Genomic DNA, 26,791 nt, shown 5'->3' with positions numbered 1-26,791 from the left:
AAACAACCTTCCGGATATAAAAGAGGTCAGAGGGTCTAGTAAGGAGGAGGAACTGAGGGAAATCCTTATTAGTCGGGAAATTGTGTTGGGGAAATTGATGGGATTGAAGGCCGATAAATCCCCAGGGCCTGATGGACTGCATCCCAGAGTACTTAAGGAGGTGGCCGTGGAAATAGCGGATGCATTGACAGTCATTTTCCAACATTCCATTGACTCTGGATCAGTTCCTATCGAGTGGAGGGTAGCCAATGTAACCCCACTTTTTAAAAAAGGAGGGAGAGAGAAAACAGGGAATTATAGACCGGTCAGCCTGACATCGGTAGTGGGTAAAATGATGGAATCAATTATTAAGGATGTCATAGCAGCGCATTGGGAAAGAGGTGACATGATAGGTCCAAGTCAGCATGGATTTGTGAAAGGGAAATCATGCTTGACAAATCTTCTGGAATTTTTTGAGGATGTTTCCAGGAGAGTGGACAAGGGAGAACCAGTTGATGTGGTATATTTGGACTTTCAGAAGGCTTTCGACAAGGTCCCACACAAGAGATTAATGTGCAAAGTTAAAGCACATGGGATTGGGGTAGTGTGCTGACATGGATTGAGAACTGGTTGTCAGACAGGAAGCAAAGAGTAGGAGTAAATGGGGACTTTTCAGAATGGCAGACAGTGACTAGTGGGGTACCGCAAGGTTCTGTGCTGGGGCCCCAGCTGTTTACACTGTACATTAATGATTTAGACGAGGGGATTAAATGTAGTATCTTCAAATTTGCGGATGGCACTATTGGCAGTGTGAGCTGCGAGGAGGATGCTATGAGGCTGCAGAGCGACTTGGATAGGTTAGGTGAGTGGGCAAATGCATGGCAGATGAAGTATAATGTGGATAAATGTGAGGTTATCCACTTTGGTGGTAAAAACAGAGAGACAGACTATTATCTGAATGGTGACAGGTTCGGAAAAGGGGAGGTGCAACGAGACCTGGGTGTCATGGTACATCAGTCATTGAAGGTTGGCATGCAGGTACAGCAGGCAGTTAAGAAAGCAAATGGCATGTTGGCCTTCATAGCGAGGGGATATGAGTGCAGGGGCAGGGAGGTGTTGCTACAGTTGTACAGGGCCTTGGTGAGGCCACACCTGGAGTATTGTGTACAGTTTTGGTCTCCTAACCTGAGGAAGGACATTCTTGCTATTGAGGGAGTGCAGCAAAGGTTCACCAGACTGATTCCCGGGATGGCGGGACTGACCTATCAAGACTGGATCAACTGGACTTGTATTCACTGGAGTTCAGAAGAATGAGAGGGGACCTCATAGAAACGTTTAAAATTCTGATGGGTTTAGACAGGTTAGATGCAGGAAGAATGTTCCCAATGTTGGGGAAGTCCAGAACCAGGGGTCACAGTCTAAGGATAAGGGGTAAGCCATTTATGACCGAGATAAGGAGAAACTTCTTCACCCAGAGAGTGGTGAACCTGTGGAATTCTCTACCACAGAAAGTTGTTGAGGCCAATTCACTAAATATATTCAAAAAGGAGTTAGATGAAGTCCTTACTACTAGGGGGATCAAGGGGTATGGCGAGAAAGCAGGAATGGGGTACTGAAGTTGCATGTTCAGCCATGAACTCATTGAATGGCGGTGCAGGCTAGAAGGGACAAATGGCCTACTCCTGCACCTATTTTCTATGTTTCTATGTTTCTAAATTTCTCCCAGTCCTCAAATTTGCTGCTTTTTCTGGCCAATTTATATGCCTCTTCCTTGGATTTAACACTTTCCCCAATTTCCCTTGTTAGCCACGGTTGAGCCACCTTCCCTTTTTTATTCTTACACCACTCAGGGATGTACAGTTGTTGTAGTTCATCCATGTGATATTTAAATGTCTGCCACTGCCTATCCACAGTCAACCCTTTAAGTATCATTCTCCAATCTATCCTAGCCAAATCACGTCTCATACCGTCAAAGTTTCCTTTCTTTAAGTTCAGGACCCTAGTCTCTGAATTAACTGTGTCACTCTCCATCTTAAATGAAGAATTCTACCATATTATGGTCACTCTTCCCCAAGGGATCCCCACATGACCAGATTGCTAATTATTCCTCTCTCTTTACACAAGACCCAGTCTCGGATTGCCTGCTCGCTAGTTGGTTCCTCGACATATTGGTCTAGAAAACCATCACTTATACACTCCAGGAAATCCTCCTCCACAGTATCACTACCAGTTTGGTTAGCCCAATCAATATGTAGATTAAAGTCATCCATGATAACTGCTGTACCCTTATTGCACGCGTCCCTAATTTCCTGTTTGATGCCATTCCCAACCTCCCTACTACTGTTTGATGGTCTGTACACAACTCCCACTAATGTTTTCTGCACTTTGGTATTTTGCAGCTTTACCCATATAGATTCCACATCATCCACGCTAATGACCTTCCTTACTATTGCATTAATTTCTTCTTTAACCAATAACAGTACCCTATCTCCTTGTCCTTCCTGAATATTGAATACCACTGGATGTTGAGTTCCCAGCCTTGGTTACCTTAGAGCCATGTCTCCGTAATCCCAATTACATCATATCCGTTAACAGCTATCTGCGCAGTCAATTCATCCACTTTATTACGAATGTTCCTCGCATTGAGACTGAGCCTTCAGGCTTGTCTTTTTTTTTAAAAACACTCTTTGTCCTTTTAGAATTATGTTGTAATGTGGTCATTTTTGATTTTTGCCCTTGATTTCTCTGCCCTCCACTCTTGCTTTTCTTGCTTGCAGTAGTAGGCCATTCAGCCCCTCAAGCCTGCACCGCCATTCAATATGATCATGGCTGATCCTCTATCTCAACACCATATTCCTGCTTTCTCTCCATGTTTCTAGAAATCTATCGATCTATCTCCCTCTTAAATATATTCAGTGACTTGGCCTCCACAGCCTTCTGTGGTAGAGAACTCCACAGATTCGCCATCCTCTGAGGAATTTCTCCTCATCTCAGTCCTAAATTTCCTACCCTGTATCCTGAGACAGTGACCCCTTGTTCTGGACTTCCCAGCCAGGGGAAACATCCTCCCCGCATCCAGTCTATCCAACCCAGTCATTTTATATGTTTCAAGAGATTCCCTCTCATTCTTCTAAACTCTAGTGAATACAGGCCTAGTCGACCCAATCTCTCCTCATACGGCAGTCCTGCCATCCCAGGAATCAGTCTGGTAAACCTTCGCTGCACTCCCTCTATGGACGACCCCTCTACGGATCAGCACAATGTCCGGATTTCGGAACATTCCGGAGTTTGGAACTCCAGGTTTGAGGTGTCGAACCTGTACTGGAAAGTAATGGTTAATAGAGGGGAGACTGTTCACCTGCTCTAAAGTAATGTTGGATTATCAAGAATTTTTAGCTGATTAAACACAAGTTTCTGCATGAAGATTCAGGTATCTGCAACATATTGGTGGGACAAAATACTTGGCTACATTATTCAGTATAGCTCTCTATTTTAGAGTTTACAAGCCAAGAATTCCTGGTGATGCTCCATCAATTTTACTTCATAGCACAGGGATAGGTTTAATCTATGAGCCCATTTATTTAATATAATCATTAGGTTTCCAAATACACTCCCTCCTTCTCCTTGAGCAGGACTAGTAGCCATCCGCACTGTAGCACACATTTGACCTCCTATCTCTGAAGAAGTCCATGAAGCATTTTATTGGTTACATAAGAAAATTATTCATGGCCCTTGTCTAACCTCAATGTTTTCTAACTTAATTCTTGGCCTTTGCCAGAATATCTTCAAAGTGTAGCTTTTCAAGTATCACACAATCAAGTATCTGCAGGTTTGTCTTTCCTGAACTTTCACTGCACCAAGTTTTAGATAAATTTAATCCATGGCAACAGACTTCCAGTACATGCAATTATAATAACAGGCTTAATCGGAAGAGGTTCTTTATTAGGTTTCAACATATCTTCCAGCACACCATCCAGAACATTCATGGGCAAGCAGCATTACACAGGATGTGGATTGGATTTGTCCACGACAAAGTTTCAGAATCAGCCTTTTGTTTCAACATCAAGTCACCTTGGCACAGGAATCTAGAAACGTATGTAATGATCTGTAAAGCATGTGTAATGCTAATCCAAGGAATTACAACCCACCACGAGCTCTGCGCTCCTCCAATTCTGGCTTTTTGCACAGCCCTAATTTTAATCGCTCCACCATTGGTGCCTTCAGCTGCCTCGGCCCCAAGCAGTCAAAATCCCTCCCTAAACCTCTCCGCCTCTCTATCTCTCTCTCCTTTAAGACGCTTCTTAAAACCTACCTCTTTCAACAAGCTTTGTCACCTGCCCCAATATCTCCATATGTGGCTCGATAACAAATTTTATTTGAGTACGTTCCTGTGAAGTGTATTGGGACGTTTTGCTACCTTAAAGGCGCTATATAAATACAAGTTGTTGTTGTTATAAATGCATGTTGTTGTCTGTCTACAGAACATCTGCCCCAGATGGGATCCCTCCTAGAAACAGATATACCGTTTTGGGTACGGTTGAGGGGGATGACTCATCAGGGGAGGGCAACATCAGCCAAGTTCATGGCACCTTGGGTGGCTCTCCTGCACAGGAGGGCAGGAAAGAGTGGGAGAGCTATAGTGATAGGGGATTCAATTGTAAGCGGAATAGATAGGCGTTTCTGCGGCCGCAACCAAGACTCCAGGATGGTATGTTGTCTCCCTGGTGCAAGGGTCAAGGATGCCTCGGAGCGGGTGCAGAACATTCTGAAAAGGGAGGGTGAACTGCCAGTTGTCGTGGTGCATATAGGTACCAACGACATAGGTAAAAAACGGGATGAGGTAAAACGAGACGAATTTAGGGAGCTGGAGCTAAATTAAAAAGTAGGACCTCAAAAGTAGTAATCTCAGGATTGCTACCAGTGCCACATGCTAGTCAGAATAGGAATCGCAGGATAGCTCAGATGAATACGTGGCTTGAGGAGTGGTGCAAGAGGGAGGGATTCAAATTCCTGGGGCATTGGAACCGGTTCTGGGGGAGGTGGGACCAGTACAAACCGGACGGTCTGCACCTGGGCAGGACCGGAACCAAATGTCCTAGGGGGAGTGATTGCTAGTGCTGTTGGGGAGGAGTTAAACTAATATGGCAGGGGGATGGGAACCTATGAAGAGAGACAGAGGGAAATAAAATGGAGGCAGAAGCAAAAGATAGAAAGGAGAATAGTAAAAGTGGAAGGCAGAGAAATCCAAGGCAAAAAACAAAAACAAAAAGGGCCATATTACAGCAAAATTCTAAACGGGCAAAGTGTGTTAAAAAGACAAGCCTGAAGGCTTTATGCCTCAATGCGAGGAATATTTGGAATAAAGTGGACGAATTAACTGCGCAGATAGCAGTTAACGGATATGATATAATTGGCATCACGGAGACATGGCTCCAGGGTGACCAAGGCTGGGAACTCAACATCCAGGGGTATTCAACTTTTAGGAAGGATAGACAGAGAGGAAAACGAGGCGGGGTGGTTAAAGAGGAAATTAATGCAATAGTAAGGAGGGACATTAGCCTGAATGATGTGGAATCGGTATGGGTGGAGCTGCAGAATACCAAAGGGCAGAAAACGCTAGTGGGAGTTGTGTAGACCAAACAGTAGTAGTGAGGTTGGGGACAGCATCCAACAAGAAATAATGGATGTGTGCAACAAAGGTACAGCAGTTATCATGGGCGACTTTAATCTACATATTGATTGGGTTAACCAAACTGGTGGCGATGCGGTGGAGGAGGATTTTCTGGAGTGTATTAGGGATGGTTTTCTAGACCAATATGTCGAGGAACCAACTAGAGAGCTGGCCATCCGAGACTGGGTATTGTGTAATGAGAAGGGACTAATTAGCAATCTTGTTGTGTGAGGCTCCTTGGGGAGGAGTGACCATAATATGGTAGAGTCCTTTATTAAGATGGAGAGTGACACAGTTAATTCGGAAACTAGGGTCCTGAACTTAAGGAAAGGTAACTTCGATGGTATGAGGCGTGAATTGGCTAGAATAGACTGGCAAAGGATACTTAAAGGGTTGACGGTGGATAAGCAATGGCAATTTTAAAGATCACATGGATGAACTTCAGCAATTGTATATCCCTGTCTGGAGTAAAAATAAAACGGGGAAGGTGGCTCAACCGTGGCTAACAAGGGAAATTAAGGATAGTGTTAAAACCAAGGAAGAGGCATATAAATTGGCTAGAAAAAGCAACAAACCTAAGGACTGAGAAAAATTTAGAATTCAACAGAGGAGGACGAAGGGTTTAATTAAGAGGGGGAAAATAGAGTATGAGAGGAAGCTTGCAGGGAACATAAAAACTGACTGCAAAAGCTTCTATAGATATGTGAAGAGAAAAAGATTAGTGAAGACTAATGTAGGTCCCTTGCAGCCACAATCAGGTGAATTTATAATGGGGGAACAAGGAAATAGCAGACCAATTGAACAAATACTTTGGTTCGGTCTTCACTAAGGAAGTCACGAATAATCTCCCAAAAATACAAGGGGACCGAGGGTCTCGTGAGAAGGGGTAACTGAGGGAAATCCTTATTAGTCAGGAAATGGTGTTAGGGAAATTGATGGGATTGAAGGCCGATAAATCCCTGGGGCCTGATAGTCTGCATCCCAGAGTACTTAAGGAAGTGGCCCTAGAAATAGTGGATGCATTGTTGATCATTTTCCAACAGTCTATCAACTCTGGATCAGTACCTATGGACTGGAGGGTAGTTAATATAACACCACTTTTTTAAAAAGGAGGGAAAGAGAAAACAGGTAATTATAGACCGGCTAGCCTGACATCAGTAGTGGGGAAAATGTTGGAATCAATTATTAAGGATGAAATAGCAGCGCATTTGGAAAGCAGTGACAGAATCAGTCCAAGTCAGCATGGATATATGAAAGGGAAATCATGCTCGACGAATCTTCTGGAATTTTTTTGAGGATGTAACTGGTAGAGTGGACAAGGGAGACCCAGTGGATGTGGCGTATTTGGACTTTCAAAAGGCTTTTGAAAAGGTCCCACACAAGAGATTAGCATGCAAAATTAAAGCACAGGTATTGGGGGTAATGTACTAACATGGATAGAGAACTGGTTGGCAACAGGAAGCAGAGAGTCGGGATAAACGTGTCCTTTTCAGAATGGCAGACAGTGACTAGTGGGGTACCGCAGGGCTCAGTGCTGGGACCCCAGCTATTTACAATATACATTAATGATTTAGATGAAGGAATTGAGTGCAATATCTCCAAGTTTGCAGATGACACTAAATTGGGTGGCGGTGTGAGCTGTGAGGAGGACGCTAAGATGCTGCAGGGTGACTTGGACAGATTAGGTGAGTGGGCAAATGCATGGCAGATGCAGTATAATATGGATAAATGTGAGGTTATCCATTTTTGGGCAAAAACACAAAGGCAGAATATTATCTGAATGGCAGATTAGCAAAAGGGGAGGTGCAACGAGACCTGGGTGTCATGGTACATCAGTCATTGAAAGTTGGCATGCAGGTACAGCAGGTGAAGAAGGCAAATGGTATGTTGGCCTTCATAGCTAGGGAATTTGAGTATAGGAGGAGGGAGGTCTTACTGCAGTTGTAAAGGGCCTTGGTGAGGCCTCACCTGGAATATTGTGTTCAGTTTTGGTCTCCTAATCTGAGGAAGGACGTTCTTGCTATTGAGGGAGTGCAGCGAAGGTTCACCAGACTGATTCTAGGGATGGCTGGACTGACATATGAGGAGAGACTAGATCAACTGGGCCTTTATTCACTGGAGTTTAGAAGGATGAGAGGGGATCTCATAGAAACGTATAAGATTCTGACGGGACTGGACAGGTTAGATGTGGGAAGAATGTTCCCGATGATGGGGAAGTCCAGAACCAGGAGACATAGTCTTAGGATAAGGAGTAGGCCATTTAGGAATGAGATGAGGAGAAACTTCTTCACTCAGAGAGTTGTTAACCTGTGGAATTCCCTGCCACAGAGAGTTGTTGATGCCAGTTCATTGGATATATTCAAGAGGGAGTTAGATATGGCCCTTACGGCTAAAGAGATCAAGGGGTATGGAGAGAAAGCAGGAAAGGGGTACTGAGGGAATGATCAGCCATGATCTAATTGATAGCGGTGCAGGCTCAAAGGGCCAAATGGCCTACTCCTGCACCTATTTTCTATGTTTCTATATAATCATCAAGGGAACTGGCAAGACTCAATAACCATGGAAGCTGTTCTTGAGGATAGGAAACATTATCCAAAATTAAATAAAAAGGAGTAATCCATGAACTCAGGAATTATAAATCCAGCAGCCTCAACGTCCATAGTGGGGAAAATATTAAGAGCTTTTATGTATAATCCTATCAATGATAATCTAAAGAAATCAAAAGCTCTCTGGTATTGATTGAGGGATGAATATTGACAGGACATCAGGGGGCCGAAATTGTACCTTTTATCGATGGCCTTCCAGAGACGCCAATGGGGAGCAAAATAGAATTAACCTGGGCGCGGCACAATAATTGCTCTCTGCGAAATTGGGCAGTGGTGTTGCGGTGGCTCTACAAGGTAGCATCCCCATCCTGCTGAGAGTGCCCCGCTGTGCACATCACCCCCTTACCGCCCCAGAAGTGAAATTGCCCTGTGCAACCTACCTTAGCGCCTGCCGATGACAACAACAGCTTGAACTGTCGAGTTGCAGTCGGGAATTGGATACGCCAGCTTAGAAAGTAGTTTTTGTCGGCCATTACTTATTTCTGTTTTCCAATAGTTAGGCAGAGTGGCTGGTGGAGAGATAGCAGCGATTCCTAGCTCAAGCATTCTTCTGCCTCCTACCTTTTTTCATGATTCACTTACGGTACTTTCGATGTTCAACTGTTTCTGCCGCTTCATGGGGGTTGTGCTGGCCCTCGACCGCCTGCACCAACTTTACCATCAGAGAATGCTTCGCCGAAGACAAAGACACGGCCAATTACAGAGGGAAAGGTATCGAGAGAGGGAGAGAGAAAGGAGCGCCACAGGGAGAGGGAGAGAGAGCGGGAGAGGGAGAAGTACATCAACATGTTGCCAGAGGAAGAAGGTGCCACAGGGCTGGCAACAGGAGGCCTTACTCTCAGTGTTCAGGCAGCAGTTTTCCTACATCAATTTCACTGAAGAACAGTGTATGCGAAGGCTGCATTTCAGGAAGGATGTGATCACAGAGCTCCGTCATCTGCTGCAGACCTTAAGCCTCACACCAGGGTGAGGACAGCTCTCTCCGTGGCAGTCAAGGTCACCATCGCTCTCAATTTCTACGCCAATGGATCTTTCCAGGGAACAAAAGGAGACATTTCCAACATCTCCCAGTTTGGCTCCATCCACGAGGTCGCAGATGCTCTGTACAGAAGGAGGAGGGACTACATCTCCTTCCCCATGAGAGAGAAGCAGCATGAGCGTGGACGTGGCTCTGCCAGGATAGCGGGCTTCCCCATGATGCAGGGTGGCACTGACTGCACCCATATTGCTTTGCGGGCACCGCATCACAATCCTGAGATCTTCCGTAACCGCAAAGGCTCCCACTCACTGAATGTCCAGTTCGTGTGTGAACACACAAATAATGATGACTGTGAATGCCCGTTTTCCTGGCAGCAGCCACGATGCCTTGATCCTGCACCAGACCGGCGTGCCAACTCTGTTTCAGCCCCCAAATAAAACTCGCGGCTGGCTGCTCAGAGACAAGGGCTATACACTATCCACCTGGCTCATGACTCCTCTCCGCAACCCCACCACTCCTGCCCAGCAGTCGTACAATGAGAGCCATGCCACCACCAGGAACATCACTGAGCAGACCATCAGTGCGCTGCTCTGGAGGAGTCTTGCAGTACTCGCTTGAGCGGGTGTCCCTATTCGTTGTCGTCGTCTGCTGCATGCTGCACAAGCTGGCCATCGTGAGGGCACAGCCATTGCAACCAGGCAGTGCTGCACAACCTCAGGAGGAGGAGGAGGAGGAGGAGGAGGACCAGGAGGAGGAGCAACAGCAGGAGGACGAAGAGGAGCAGGAACAGCAACAGCCATGATGGAGGAGGCAGCGACTTCATCGCAATCCTGCAAGGGAGGTCCGCGACCGTCTCATCGGAGCTCGTTTCCTCTGATTTCCATCCAACTTCCCTGTTCGTGCGGACGCCCCCATCACCATATCAATTTGCCCTTCCATAGCAAAGCCCCAACACTGAAAATGAGAGACAGCAGCAAATATTAAACATTCCAATCACCATTTATGAAACAACAATAAAATGTATAACTGTATTTAGTCATCACCATTGTGCATATCCTTATAGCCCTTTTTTCATGCCCCTATTCTACTACTCCTCCACATTGTCTCCCCTGTAACTGCAGCATGGCTGGTGGAAGGCTGCTGTGTGTTAGTGCCAGAGACTACAGATGGCCTTGCAGGACGCCCTCGACCAGTTCTGGGCCTAGAAGGCCCTGCTGTAGACTGCACCACCTCAGGCTGGGCGGCGGCAGTCTGGGCTGGCTAGGTGACAGGCAGCGACAAGTGCAATGGCAGAGTGGCAGTGGTGGGAGCAGGAATGCTGTCATCCTGAGAGAGGACAGAAATTCCTGCTCCAGTGACCTACTACCACTCCTCTCGGGCAGCAACAACAATGTGTATTTATTTAGCACCTTTAACGTACTGAAACGTCTCAAGGCGATCCACAGGAGTATTATGAGATAAAACATTTGATGCCGAGCCGCACAAGGAGAAATTAGGGCAGGTGATCAAAAGCTTGGTCAAAGAGGTAGGTTTTTAGGAGCGCCTTGAAGGAGGAAAGAGAGGTAGAGAGACAGAGAAGATTAGGCAGGGAGTTCCAGAGTTTAGGGCCTAGGCAACAGAAGGCACCGCCACCAATTGTTGAGCAGTTATAATCAGGGATACTCAAGAGTGCAGAATTAGAAGAGCGCAGACATCTGAGGGTTGTGGGACTGGAGGAGATTAGAGATAGGGAGGGGCAAGGTAATGGAGCGATTTGAAAACATGGATGAGAATTTTTAAATCGAGGCGTTGCTTAACTGGGAGCCAATGTAGGTCAGCGAGCACAGGGGTGATGGGTGAGCAGGATGTGGTGTGAGTTCGGACATGGGCAGCTGTGTTTTGGATCATCTCAAGTTTACGTAGGGTAGAATGTGGGAGGCCAGCCAGGAGTGCATTGGAATAGTCAAGTCACGAGGTAACAAAGGCATGGATGAGGGCTTCAGCAGCAGATGAGCTGAGGCAAGGGCGGAGATGGGCGATGTTACGTAGGTGGAAATAGGCGGTCTTAGTTATGCTGCGGATATGTGGTCGAAAGCTCATTTCAGGGTCAAATATGACACCAAGGTTGCGAACAGTCTGGTTCAGCCTCAGACTAAAGTTGGGGAGAGGGATGGAGTCAATGGCTCAGGAACGTAGTTTGTGGCAGGGACTGAACACAATGACTTCGGTCTTCCCAATATTCATTGGAGAAAATTTCTGCTCATCCATCCAGAACTGGATGTCAGACAAGCAGTCTGACAATTTAGAGATTGCTGGGCTGCTGCGACACCGTGTGATCCCGGTCGACTGTGGTGGACCCAGCGGCGATGGCAGCAGTCAGAGCTTGCGTGCCATGCAGATGAGACTGCATGAGAGTTGTCTGAGCATTTATGCGAGCAACCATTGACTATTGCAGTAGCAAGACTGCGTTGCTTCTGGCTCTGCCGCAATGGAAGCTGCCACATCGCCCATGACACATGTCGAGGTCTGGATCCACAAGGTCTCTCTGGGAGTCCACCATCATCTGCACACTGGCAATGATGGGCTCCATGGTGTGAGCAGAACTGTGTATAGTGTGGGAGACGGACTCCTCCAAGCTCCTTACCACTTCCAACAGGCTTTTAGGCAACCTTGCTATTGCACCCATCATGTCAGAGTGCATGGCCATCACCCTTTGTCTGAACGCCTCCTCGTCGAGGTCCTCATCGGAGTCCTGTGCAGCAGAACTCACGTGCGAACTCGCCCTCCGGGGAGATGGCTCCCAAGCTTCCCTTTCCCCTTGACTGTGCTGCAGCCCGCTAGGCCCCAGTACTTCACGCAGTGCAAACCCCTGCCCTAAGCTAACCTCCAAGGATCGCGTAGTGCCAGTATCTGAGTTGGTGCCTGTGGGCGAGAGCAGCAGTGACAGTGCTTGGCTCCTCCTCCTCACCCTCTGCTTCTCCCTCGTGACTGGGTTGGGAGGGGCTCAGGCACAGGCTGCTCATCTGAATCCATAAATGGCACAAGAGTCGCGTTAAGGTGCAGGGGGGCAGGAATAGAGGAAGGAAGACAGACAGAATGAGGAGCTAGAAAACGATAAGGCCCGCTGGTTTAACGGGGAAGTGGGATGAGAAGAGGGGAAAAAGATACCATTATTGCTCCCAGCGGGCTCGACGTCTCTGCCGGCCATGGCACCCACCACCTGCGGCAGTACTCGCTCCTCCAGGTCCAAAAGCTGGCGCTGTTCAGCTTCCCCTCCACCGCCCCCCCAGTCCTCTGCTGCTCCATCTTGTTGTCTGCCATCTTGGCCTGCAAAGAAAAGGAACCTGTGTGAGTAAGAGTTCAGTTATGTATGTGGAAGATATGCCTGCCATGGTTAAATAGCCGTGAGTGTAGCCAAGGCGTGAAACGAGGCTGTGACTGTGAGTAGGCGCAGATGGTTGGTGGTTGCCTGCTGCGTTAAGTGCTGGTTTGCAGAGGCTGGTATGCAAGAGTTGTGGAAACATGAACTCACCTTGACCGTCCGAGTGAGGTTGTTGAATTTCGTGCGGCACGGTGTTGGGCTTCTGTCGATCACGGTACTGGCCGGCACCTCCACAGCCACCTCTGCCCACATGGCCCTAAAACCTGTGGAGTTGGTCTAATCCCAGATAGAGGGAACAATGCCTCCCTCCTTCTCTCCACTGCCCCTAACCAATGTCTCCAATGCCAGGTCACTGAACAGAGTGGCCCTTTATGAGGTCTTGGAGCAGCCATTGCAAACCTTCCTTGCAGCTCTCAGTCAACTGCAGAAATTATGAAAATGATCAGGTGCTGCCTGAAACGACATCCACTTTAAGAACAGGAATAAACAGGAGGCCGATTATCAGTGAATGAAAATCAGCTGAAACTGGGTGCCGACCTGGTAATAGCACCCCATGCTTCAGATACCGCCTCGCTACATTTCTGAGGGAAAAGTGCCCAATTTCCAACAACTTTGCAGTCCATCTCATCGGGCGCTAAATGATCAAACAGATAAAACTTAACGCCCCAAACGCAGCGCTACCCAATTTTGCCCAGAACTCCGTCCTTTGGAGGTGCGAGGCTCCACTGCTGAATGTGAGTAATTGTTTTTTTGGAACAGTTAATAGCCAGTAATTAATTTAGAAAAACAGGACCACAACTGGCAGTTAACTGTTCCAAAAAGCAATTACTCAATTAACTTGTGCTCCAGAACTAGCCGCGTCTCTAGCCAAGCTGTTCCAGTACAGCTACAACACTGGCATCTATCCGACAACGTGGAAAACTGCCCAAATATGCCCTGTCCATAAAAAGCAAGACAAATCCAATCCGGCCATTTACTGCCCCATCAATCTACTCTCAAACATCAGCAACATCATGACAGGTGTCGTCGACAATGCTATCAAGCAACACTTGTTCACTAATAACCTGCTCATTGATGTTCAGTTTGGGTTCCGCCAGGACCACTCGGCTCCAGACCTCATTACAGCCTTGGTCCAAACATGGACAAAAGAGGTCAGGTGAGGTGAGTGTGGCTGTCCTGGACATCAAGGCAGCATTTGACAGAGTGTGGCATCAACAAACTCTAGTAACATTGAAGTCACTAGGAATCGGGGGCAAAACTGGCTGGAGTCATACCTAGCACAAAAGGAAGGTGGTTGTGGTTGTTGGAGGTCAATCATCTCAGCCCCAAGACATCGCTGCAAGAGTTCCTCAGGGCAGTGTCCTAGGCCCAACCATCTTCCGCTGCTTCTTCAACGATCATCCCCTCCATCATAAGGTCAGAAGTGGGGATGTTCGCTGATGACTGCACAGTGTTCAGATCTATTCGCAACTCCTCAGATAATGAAGCAGTCCATGCCCACATACAGCAAGACCTGGACGACATTCAGGCTTGAGCTGATAAGTGACAAGTAACATTCGAGCCACTCAATTGCCAGGCAATGACTATCTCCAACAAGCGAGAGACTAAGCACCTCCTCTTGACATTCAATGACATGACCATCACCGAATCCCCCACCATCAACATCCTGGGGTCACCATTGACCAGAAGCCTGGATCAGCCACATAAATACTGTAGCAACAAGAGCGGGTCAGAGGCTGGGTATTCTGCGGCGAGTGTCTCACCTCCTGACTCCCCAAAGTCTTTCCACCATCTACAAGGCACAAGTCAGGAGTGTGATGGAAGACTCTCCACTTGCCTGGATGAGTGCAGCTCCAACAACACTCAAGAAGCTCGACACCATCCAGGACAAAGCAGCCCGCTTGATTGGCAGCCCATCCACCAACTTAAACATTCACTCCCTCCACCACCGGCGTACCATGGCTGCAGTGTGTACCATCTTCAAGATGCACTGCAGCAACTCGCCAAGGCTTCTTCAATAGCACCTCCAAAACCCGCAACCTCTACCACCGAGAAGGACAAGGGCAGCAGGTGCATGGGAACACCATCACCTGCAAGTACCCCTCCTAGACACACACCATCCTGTCTTGGAAATATATCGCCGTTCTTTCATCGACACTGGATCAAAATCCTGGAATGCCCTCCCTAACAGCACTATGAGAGTACCTTCACTGTAAGGGGCCCGAAATTCATCAACATACTGCCTACAAATGCAATTTTGGTGAAAAAACACCTGCATACTGCCGGGCGGAAAATTCATCACTGACATACCGCCGGGCGGTTTGCACATACCACCCAAAAGTGCAAAATTCATGACATACCACCAAAAATGCATACCTTCTTGGAGATGCTTTTAAATGGATCTTAAGCGGGCGGGCGATATGTACACAGAGCCGACAGGTTTGTTTGATATTTATAGTTCTCCACAGTTTGATGTATTGTTTTAATGGATTGTAATATTTTCCAATGTTAGGTAATAATATAAATAGTCTAAAAGCCTTATATACTCCTTTATTAATGAACTATAATAAACATGTCATTAGTCTCTCTCAACCCCAAGTCTCTACCAGTCTTTTCCACCCCCACAGCGATCTCTTCCCCACTCCCCCGCCCCCTCCCACAGCGATCTCCGGCTGCCCCACAGCAATCCCTTCCCCCCCCCCACCCCCCACAGCGCTCTCTCTCCCCACCACCAACGATATCCACCACCAGCATTCTCCTCTCCCCCTCCCCCCACCCCCACCCACAGCGACAGCGATCTCTCAACCGCCCACCCCCCTCTCTCAACAGCAATCACAGCCGCCCCACAGCGATCTCTTCTCCCCACACCCCCCAACCCCCCCACCCCCCGTTCCCAACACAGCGCTCTCAGCCGCCCCACAGCGACCCCCTACGCACCCCGTCCCCCCCGCCATATCGATCTCAGGCTGCCCAATAGCGCTCTCCACCCCCCCAACCCCCGCCCGCATCCCACACAGCGATCTGAGGCCGCCCACAGTGATCCCTACCGATCCCGCCCCCACCCCCCGCACAGCGATCCTCCCGACCCCCCCCCCCCCCCCACCTCAATCTCAGGCCGCCCCACAGCGATCCCACCCCCCCCCCCCCCCCAACAGTGACCCCTCCCCCTCTGCCACCACGGCGATCTCAGGCCGCCCCCCACCCCCAGCGATCCCTCCTGACCCCCCCCCACCACAGCGATCCCTTCCCCTCCGCTGCCACGGTGATCTCAGGCCACCCCCCACCCCCAGCGATCCCTCCCGACCCCCCCCCACCACAGTGATCCCTTCCCCTCCGCTGCCACGGCGATCTCAGGCCGCCCCCCACCCCCAGCGATCCCTCCTGACCCCCCCCCACCACAGCGATCCCTTCCCCTCCGCTGCCACGGCGATCTCAGGCCACCCCCCCACAGCGATCTCAGGCCACCCCCCCCCCCCACAGCGATCCCTCCCTCCCCCCCTCCCCCCCTCTGCCGCCACGGCGATTTCAGGCCACCCCCGCACAGCGCTCTCAGGATGACAGTCTCTGGCCTCTCATCGGTGCCTCTCGGGGGGGGGGGGGGGGCGGAGCTTGAGAGCCGCACGTGCGTGCGCACAACCCGGGAGCCGAAGATTCCAGAGTCAAAAGGCCTCCTCCGCTGCACACCGCCAGCGGCACGCCACTCGGCTTACTGCTGAGAAAAGTGGGATGAAATTCCCACCCACTCGGCCCCAGCGATACCAAGCGGTAGAAAAGGACGCACCGCCCGGGGACCAGTGAAAAAGGGGCAGACCATGTGCTTCACCAATTTCAGCCCCAAGGACTACAGCGGTTCAAGGCGGCAGCTCATCACCACCTTCCCAAGGGCAATTAGAGATGGACAATAAATGTTAGTCTTGCCAGCAACGCCCACATCCCGGAAATCATTTTTTTTTTTTAATTGTCTCAAAACAGTGAAATGTAAAAATTCAGAAAAATACAAAATAAAAAAACTAGTTTTAGAAATGAAAGCTGGCTGGGAACTAAGTTAGTTTGAAATTTTTTTAAAAATTTTTTTTAAATAAAAGTGAGTAAATTAACCAGGAATAACTAGCTATGAGACATATTACATACAGTATTTATTTAAGGGCTACCAGTTAGCACAAAATAGCCAGTCGTTTCTGAAATTTCCCCTCTCCTCCTCAAAAAGCAAAGATTTATTTTAAACAATTTCTATTTTTAATTGGGAAAAATATTAAAGCCTATAATAAATCCAAAAAAGCTTTGTATTCCAATTACACATTAAGAAAAATAAATTCTGATTCAAACCCAGATTGCCCCAAGCTAGGGTAGCTCTGGAGGCTGCCTGCTATGGTACTATTGATGCTGAGGAAATATGCGAGCCTGTGCAAGCAATTGCTTGCAAATTAAACAGCTCAAACCCCTTGACGTACAATATCACTGCCCTCTCAGAACTCAGAACCTGCAGGCACAGTGTAGGCTAATTAAAAGAAACATATCTGCTAATTCACAGAGTGCATGATAATGCAAAAAGAAGCACGCATACTGGGGAGAAGGAGGCACTGCAAAAGCAGAGACTAGAGGACAGAGGGAGAAAAAAATATTTTTCATTTGTTTTGAAAAACATTTTACGATCCTATGGACCGAAACATTTTAAGTTGGGATTCCCATGCACGATCCCTATGGGTATCTTGGAATACAATGAGCAGCTGTAAGAGTATTTGATGCATCCTGTACATAATCTTTATTGGTTTTAGCCCCACAGAAGCATCAGCAAGGTCGCTATGCCATCACCATTTCCATTTCTCCTCGATTACCTCTGCTCCTAACTCAACTTTCTATCTATTCCATATATGTCCGTTGAGGTTTTTTCATATTGCAGTGCCAGCAAATGTTCAAAATTAGTTTTGGGCAGGAGAAAAATCTGTAATTTCTGTTTGCTCCGTAATGGCTCAGTGGCAAATATACAGCAATGGTGTGGTACAGAACCATACAAAGCTGGGAACTTCCAGGTTCAGCTCCAGGTCAGTGCTGCATTAACTAGCTTCAACCAGAATGACAAATGGGGAACTACAATTGGCCTTTACGTCCTCCAATTAGGGAATAAGACAGATAAAATGACCATAGCGTACCCTTCCTTTTACTCCCCAGAAACCCCGGCTAGAAAGTGGGCATGTGGATCATCTAGGCCATGGGTTCTCAACTGTGGAACCAGGGCCGCCTAGAAAGTTTCAAGGCGTCCACTGACTGAGGAACTCTGTGGAAGATGAGGAAAGCACTGCTCTTGGATTCCTGTTGCTGACTCAGCCCAGCCCGATTCCTCCAGGGCCATACATTGGAGCTTTCACTGGAAAATTTCTCCGATCTCTCAGCAGCTAATGTTTGGACAGTTTTATCTTTAAATATTTTTACTGGATACCTGAGCGGGTAGAGGGAATGGTGTGTGTTGTGCGCTGATCCAAACAGACCAGCAATAAAAGCACAAATTACTGGCCGATGCTGAGTTGGCAGATCTCAGCCAGAGCATTGAGCCGGTTAGGAGACTGTTATTGGCCTCATGTACCAAGGTATTCTGGAAGGAAAGCTCACAGTTGCTGCTCCCGATCACTGCTACCTGCTGCTAAGTGAGAGAGTGCGGACTCTGAAGTCAGGATTGGGAGCTCCATCAGTTCCCTTTACCCCACACTCACTGGCCAGTCTCACAGATGAAGAATGGTGAATTGAGAGCAATACTAGAGGTGTCTGTGGAACTGGTCCCCAGACAGGAGTCCCCTTTTTATAACATAAGGGGACGAATGGGATCAAAATGATTTAAAAATAGTTTTTTTTTAATTAGAATAACTCTGCAGCATTCTTAGAGATCGGGAGGTGAGAACACGAACTAAGTAGAGGAGGCAAGTGTGAAATTATCAATTGCCAGTAGCTGGGTGTCAGTTTGGCTCAGTTGGGAGTTGAGTGAACAAGTTGTGGGTAGACGCTCCACTCCAGTAAATACAGCCCCGCACTGGGGGGTGTGCTGCACTGTTGGAGGTGTCACGTTGTGGATGAAACATTAAACGGAGACCCTATCTACCTGCTCATGGGGTAGGAAACGTCTTATTTGAAGAACTAGAAGTTCTCCTGGTGTCTTGGACCAACATGACCAGAGACTCCCTGTCCTGTCAAATCTTATTTGCTTTTTGTGGCACTTTGCTGTGAGTAAATTGGCTGCTGCATTTCCTACAAAACAGCGTCGGCACTTCAGAAACAATCCATGGTCTGTGAAACACTTTGGGTCCTTCTGGTGACGGGGAAGATTACATATAAACGTCAGATCTTTCTTTTCTTTGTCTTTAATCTCAGATAGCAGATGTGGTGGCCCCCATTCTGAGGAAAACAGCTTGGGCTACCCTTCAGGACAGAGTGAGTCTGTACAGGTCAGGAAGAGGGGGGGAGTAGTGTGAACCTCAATATATAAATAGATTTGTTTAATTGTATAACAATTTTTATATGGAAAGAATACTTATGTTGTGTTACAGGGGATCCATGGAATTTCTATAACAGGGAAGGGGGGCCTCAGATGCAAGAGGATTGAGAACCCCTGGTCTAGGCTACGATGGCCCCATAGACCAATAACTCGTTGACGCTCACTGGAGGTGGCTACTCTAGAACTGCAATAAAAGGTTCACTCCTGCTTTTGGAAGCTTGAGGTGTCACCCTTGGGGGGGGGGGGGGGGGGGGGGGGGAGGGGAAGAGACAAAAGGAGAAAAATAACAGTGTAGTTGGAGGCTGGATCTAACTGTACTGACTTACCAGATCTGACTTGCCTCTCAATGGAATGAATATGATGCTTGGTGAGACCACAGAGCCACTCTCACTTGCTTTATTCTCCCTCATCTGACAGGAGTTTGTGTACTGCAAACCAGATTCCTCAGACGCAACCTACTTCCAATAGTGATTTCTCCACACTAGTAATAATTACTGTGTTAGTTTAACTCTCTTCCCCCTTGGAAGTATTGCTGTTCCCATCCACAGCCCCTCCAGCGCCCTTATTGAAATGCCCATAGCTGTATTAGCAAGCGTAGTCCCACACCTTCTATCTCAGGAGCCCAGTTCATAGCCTTCCCTGGCCGCACAATATCACTGACTGTACCTCTAAAGGCAACATCTCACAGCAAAGCTTGGTGTATTCCACTCCTTTAGTTCAACTGTGGTATGGACATTTTCATCATGTCCACCCTGACTTCCCAAAGCCTTTCCACCATCTACAAAGCACAAGTCAGGAGTGTGATGGAATACTCTCCACTTGCCTGGATGAATGCAGCTCCCACAACACTCAAGAAGCTCGACACCATCCAGGACAAAGCAGCCCGCTTGATTGGGAGCCCATCCACCACCTTAAACATTCACTCCCTCCACCACCGGCGTACCATGGCTGCAGTGTGTACCATCTTCAAGATGCACTGCAGCAACTCGCCAAGGCTTCTTCAATAGCACCTCCAAAACCCGCTAGCCTCTACCACCGAGAAGGACAAGGGCAACAAGCACATGGGAACACCACCACCACCTCCTTGTTCCCCTCCAAGTCACACACCATCCTGATTTGGAAGCATATCACCGTTCCTTCATCATCACTGTCAAAATCCTGGAATTCCCTCCCTAACAACACTGTGGGAGTACCATCACCACACGGACTGCAGCGGTTCAAGAAGGTGGCTCACCACCATCTTCTCAAGGGCAATTAGTGATGGGTAATAAATTCTGGCCTTGCCAACGATGTCCGCATCCCGTGAATGAATAAAAAATAAATTCCCCTCCTTGGGAAGAGGAATAATTGCTTCCCCCTGTCCAGTATGTTGTCCATTATCTCACTAAACACTCAAATGCATGCTCAGAAGTATCTCAAGCTATTTCAACTCAGAATTATTAAACAATGACATTTAATTAAATTGATCTATGGGTTTTAAAGATCACTAGCAAATACATCATCCTAAGGTATTCCTATAGCCATTAAGTTGTTGCTGATCTTTTAATTATTAAACTATTCATTTTTCAATTAGTTAGAAGTTACACTGGGGCTTGATTCACTGCAGGTCAGCACAAGTGTTAGTCTAGAATCAGCTAAATCTTTTAAAAGAAGTTTTGTTCTCTTCATGCTACTGTGCTTTACAAGCTCACAACTGATGCACATTATTCAGCTGTAGCCCATTCCACTGTAAGCATTATTCCAGAGCACTGTATTCAGGAATCCGCAATATCATTGCCCGCATGCCCGATACTAGACTCCCAAAACAAGCACTCTATTCCAAGCTATGTCATGGCAGGCGAGCCCCAGGAGGGCAGAGGAAATGCTTCAAGGGCACCCTCAAAGCCTCCTTGAAAAAAATGTAACATCCCCACCAACTCTTGGGAATCCCTGGCCCAAAAAGCGGAGAAGAAGCATCCGAGAAGGCGCCGAACACCTCGAGTGTCTTCGCCAGGAGCACACAAAAGCCAAATACAAACAGCGGAAGGAGCGCACGACAAGTCAAGCACCCCTCCCACCCGTCCCTCCAACCACCATCAGTCCCACCTGTGACAGAGACTGTAGATCCAGCTTTGGTCTCATCAGTCACCTTAGAACTCATTTTAGTGTGAAAGCAAATCATCCTTGACTCCGGGGGAACTACTTAAGCTGATGATTCAGGAGTCACCCGAGTAATCCTCTCCTGGATCAACTGGGGGTCGTTCTGAACTGACAATTGAATTCAATTTGAAGAAACCTTGAAAACAATTATCCTATTTATTTTCATGTCAGAATATATCTTTAGCAGGAGAAAACAACTCGAGGCTAATCTTCCGTTTATTCTTTTAAGGAAGTACTCCTACCTACCCCAGATGTGAATTACTGGAATAGACAAGCAAAGCCAACTCATTAATGTGGTGGCACAGACATTAACATTTATCGTGGTTAATAAGCATTTGCATTGTACGCAGGGATTTTACAAATAGAAATTCCAGAATACAAAACCATTTCTATTTAAGGCATGGCACTATTTCAATACCCAGTCAACCAATACCAATTGGGTCTTAAATTTACAGTGTCAAATTAGGCTTTATAGTAAAGATTTTTCACATATACGTAGAAAAAAAGCTGGTTTTCCAACTATTCCCCATTGTCTATCTATTTTTTTAGCACTGCTGAAGCCTTCACCTACTGAATACATCAAAATGCTGCTCTCTCATTAGGGTGAAGGTTCACACACGCTAAATGAATAATGGAAACATCTTCCACCTTTCATTTCTATGCACTTCTAAAGTCAAGGGGAGTGTAACCAATAATACTCAACAGATCATCAAAGGCATCATCCAAATTACAGGTAACTGGTCTTAAATGTGCCAGTTGGTGCATATATGCACATTGGTAACATATATATATATATACACAGACATGCACACACAATCCAACGAATTAAACAAAAGCAATTTGATGTCAGGTATAATTTTAATTGCATTTCAAGATTTCTATATCAATTTCTGTGAATGGGGCATTTGCAATAGCAGATATAAACAAATATACTTAAATGCCTGATAATCTTGACGAAAGTGTTTTTTTTGATGATGATGATGATGATGGTGATACTGTTTACACAGGTACAATATACGAGAGTAGAGATCAAAGTCTGAAAATTACACTGGGTATTATTGTATAAATGCTTAATGTATTTTATCAAATCCCTTTGCCAGCTACTTTAATAGGAAATGTGAAAGCATGTAAAATTATTATTTATTTTTAAAGTAACAGCTCAGTTAAAATAAGACAGAGGAATTGATACATATGTGTTGAAGTGTTCAGACAATCATATCGCACACCATCTAGTTTTGGAAGGTTTACTTACTCAGAAATACCATCCAGGTATGTGTGGAAAAGGCCAGCAGGACACAAGACACCAGTCTCACCAACACCCCCACTTTGGCTAATGTCATTTCTTTGGTGCAGCACAACATAAATGGAAAGAGGCCAATCAAGGTAGCTCCCTGTGGAGAGATGATGTGATTAAGTAGTGCTGAGTTTTTGGAAGCTCAATATTCTCTTGAAAAATATATTTTAAAAACAATAAATAACCCTTCCACGGCATTTAAATCACAAAGATTCCAAATAATACACATGCTCTTATGAACTATTTTTTAAATATTTGTTAAAGAAGTTTTTGCATTGAAAGGGTTGAAATGAATACCTACAGAACACAGACTTTTCAAAAATAGTTGTAGAGAGGGGAAACTGTAAGAAAAACATTTTGTGCCGAGATAAAAGTTTTGAAAAATTAGCTGATCATAGGGGTGATAGATGAACCAGTCTTTCCTCAGGCTATAGAAATGATAATGAGTTCGTTTTTGCAAATTATTTTGAAATAAGCCAAAGCAGGAATGTTAGAACCTTTGAGAGGCAAGGTCCAATAGGAAAACTGCTCCCTGACCTACATTGGCTCTTGGTCCGTCTCCACCTCAATTTATATATTAAAAGAAAAATTCTCATCCTTATTTACAAATCCTCCACGGCTATGCCCCTCCCTATCTCTGTAACCTCCTCCAGCCCTACAACCCTCTGATTTTCAAAAGAAAGATAGATACAGGCAGACAGTGATTATAGGACCTGACTTTCTTTTGCTTAGAACGAGAATTCAAAAACAACCATTGTTTACATCAGTGGTGTATATTAATTTACTTTACTGCAATGGATAAAGAAAACACGAATTTTCATCTTTCAGCAACAGTGAAAAAAGCAAAGTTTGATTCCAACACTGTTATCCTTCATCTCAAGTCTTCCTGTGTCACACATCAGTATTAAATATGCATCCGTGTGAGCCAAGCCATTCAGAAAACAGAAAAAAAATTACAACTGGTCAGGCTGGGATGATACAAATGAAAAAGGTAGGAAAGTGGGTAAACAAACTTCCAATGAGGAACTATGAAGGACATATGAATATGAATGAAGCACTAATGAACCAGTCAGCAAATTCTGCCAAGAAATGAGAACGGAAATAAATTAAATTCATTCCAACTATTTTCTTGAATATATTTTTGGCTTTCTCCACTAAATTTGGAGGACTTACAAGAAATAACAATTATTTAAATGTCTTTATTATTTCAATAAGATCCACAAGAAAATAATTAAAACTTATCAATACAATAGCATTTTCTGTTTTGAGATTCCTGTAAACAATGTGTGCCTACAGTGTTTAGGGTCTGGAATGCACTGCCTGAAAGGATGGTGGAGGCAGACTCAATCATTGCTTTCAAAAGGGAGTTGGATAAGCACCTGAAAGAAAAAACATTGCAGGGCTACGGGGAAAGGACGGGGTGAGTGGGACTAGCTGAAGTGCTCCTGCAAAGCAGAGAGCTGGCACGGGCTCGACGGGCTGAATGGCCTCCTTCTGTGCTGTAATCATCCTATAATTCTATGAGCTGGATTTTACCAACCTTGGCGGGTCTGTGGCGAGTCCCAAGCTTGCTGCTGGCTCCAGTCCGCCGTTCAAAATGATTTTCTCCTGATTGGGTCTATTAAGCCTGCCCAACAAGTTTTCTAGTTAATTGAAGGAAGCGGATCTGATGACGTCATTTGATGACACATTATCAGCCGGTTTCCTTAAAAGGGACCACATGCAAGTTTAGTTTGATAGATGTGTTGTCAGTGTTCTACAGCATTGAGGTGCTGCAAACACTGATAATCACAGCACAAAGGCTCAAGACTGCACCCAGGCTCTCCCATGACTCCCTCCAGATGCTTATGGAGGGAGTCACAGCAGGCAGGGAGGTTTTCTTCCTTTCCAATGGGCAGAAGAGACCTCCCCAGGAGACCAATGCAGCCTGGTTGCACATTGCACAGGAGGACACAGTTATGTATTTAACCCCTTGTAACCTTGTAACCTGCATCACACCTGTCCACCAGAGGGCCTACCTGTTGGAGTCCCCAGGGATCTCAGCATCCCTTGGGAGTAGAGTATATAAGCAGGCCACCAACGAGGTAACCACACTCTGGAACTACAATAAAAAGGAGCTAAGGTCACACTTGCTCATTACACACAGTACTCGGTCTGACCATTTATGAGTATAATAATTGGTGACGAGGTAACGAACCGCGCGAAAATGCAAAGACCAGTCGGCATCCTGGAGAAGTTCTCGGAGGGAGATGATTGGGAGGCCTTCGTAGAGAGACTCAACCAATACTTCGTGGCCAACAAGCTGGAAGGGGACAAAACGCGATCAAACAAAGGGCGATCTTCCTCACCGTCTGTGGGGCCACTACCTATGGCCTCATGAAGAATCTCCTGGCCCTGACTAAACCAACAGATAAATCCTATTTAGAACTGTGTACACTGGTCCGGGAGCACCTAAATCCTAAGGAAAGCATTTTGATGGTGAGATATCGGTTCTACACGGATCGCGTGGGGCTCAGGTTGAAACGCTCGAAGTATGTTTTCCTGGCACAGGATGTCGAATTCTTAGGAAGAAGGACCGCGGCAGACGGCATCAGACCCACCAACACCAAGACAGAGGCCATCAAGAATGCACCGCGACCATGAAACGTGATGGAGCTACACGCATTTGAGACTCCTTAACTACTTCGGTAATTTCCTACCTGGGTTAAGCACCCTATTAGAACCTCTGCATGCCCTACTGCGTAAGGGAGACAACTGGGTATGGGGGAATTCACAAGAGGCTGCCTTTAAGAAAGCCATAACTTTACTGAGATCTAACAAACTACTTGTCCTGTATAACCCATGTAAACAACTAGTGTTAGCTTGCGATGCGTCGTCATTCAGGATTGGGTTTGTGTTACAACAGGCTAATGTATCGGGAATTTTGCAACCGGTTGCATATGCATCCAGGAGTTTGTCCAAGGCCGAAAGGGCCTACAGCATGGTTAAAAAAAGAGCCTCTGGCGTGTATTTACAGGGAAAAGAAAATGCACTAGTACTTGTTTGGCCTCAAGTTCGAACTTGAAACAGACCACAAGCCGCTCATATCGCTATTCTCAGAAAGCAAAGGGATCAATACCAGTGCCTCTGCCCGCATCCAAAGATGGGCCCTCTCGCTGTCAGCCTACAACTATGTAATTCGCCACAGACTGGGCACAGAGAACTGCGCAGATGCTCTCAGTCGGCTACTGTTGCCCACCACCGGGGTGAAAATGGCACAGCCAGTGGACTTGCTCATGGTCATGGAGGCATTTGAGAACGAGAAATCCCCCGTTACGGCCCGCCAGATCAGGACCTGGACCAGCCAGGATCCTTTACTGTCCCAGCCAGGATCCTTTACTGTCCCTGGTAAAAACTGTGTCCTCCATGGGAGCTGGTCCAGTGTCCCAGTGGAGATGCAGGAAGCGATTAAGCCAGTCCACAGACGCAAAGATGAGCTCTCTCCGCAGGCGGACGGTCTCTGTGGGGCATTTGTGTGGTCTTGCCCAAGTGTGTGTGTGTGTGTGTGTGTGTTGGAAGGTCAAAGTTGGTGGTGTCTTCTTCAGGTTGTATGTAGCTGTCGGTGAACCGCAGTTTAATTTGGTCCAAGCATTTTCTGTTTGTTTGTCCATTGGTCAGTTTGACCTGAAACACCCTACTCCCCTCTTTGGCTGTGACCGTACCAGCAAGCCATTTGGGACCATGTCCATAATTGAGCACAAACACAGCATCATTGATCTCAATATCGCATGAAAAGTTTACGCGGTCATGGTACACACTCTTGATGCCGCTTGTCTTCCGTGTGATCATGTAGATCAGGGTGGACCAGAGAGAGCCTTGTTTTAAGTGCCCTTTTCATGAGCAGCTCAGCAGAGACACATTTATTGGGGAACTACACAGCACCCACCCGGGCATCGTGATGATGAAAGCCACAGCCAGAACTCACGTGTGGTGGCCAGGCATCGACTCAGAATTAGAGTCATGTGTACGCCAGTGCAATGCTTGCTCTCAGTTGAGCAATGCACCCAGAGAGGCATCGCTAAGTTTATGGTCCTGGCTATCCAAACCGTAGTCAAGGATCCATGTAGACTATGCAGGCCCATTCCGAGGCAAAATGTTTTTGGTTGTCATGGATGCTTACTCAAAATGGATTGAATGTGCAATAATGTCTGGAAACACATCAACGGCCACCATTGAAAGTCTAAGAGTTATGTTTGCCATACATGGCCTGCCCGATGTCCTCGTCAGTGACAATGGGCC

At 46.7% G+C, this 26,791-nt stretch overlaps 1 protein-coding gene across 1 annotated transcript in view; it reads right to left on the bottom strand.

Moving 5' to 3' along the window:
- The window catches only part of LOC139273874 (lysosomal proton-coupled steroid conjugate and bile acid symporter SLC46A3), a 147,321-nt gene that overhangs the window by 43,461 nt on the left and 77,069 nt on the right, over nucleotides 1-26,791 (bottom strand). The window contains exon 4 of the mRNA XM_070890950.1: nucleotides 22,472-22,610. Coding sequence (XP_070747051.1) covers nucleotides 22,472-22,610 — 139 coding nt within the window. The remainder of the gene's footprint in view (nucleotides 1-22,471; nucleotides 22,611-26,791) is intronic.

Source organism: Pristiophorus japonicus, chromosome 9 (assembly GCF_044704955.1).
Source record: "Pristiophorus japonicus isolate sPriJap1 chromosome 9, sPriJap1.hap1, whole genome shotgun sequence".
In the NCBI taxonomy this organism is placed as follows: domain Eukaryota; kingdom Metazoa; phylum Chordata; class Chondrichthyes; family Pristiophoridae; genus Pristiophorus; species Pristiophorus japonicus.
This window is presented reverse-complemented; position numbering and strand designations above follow the sequence as displayed.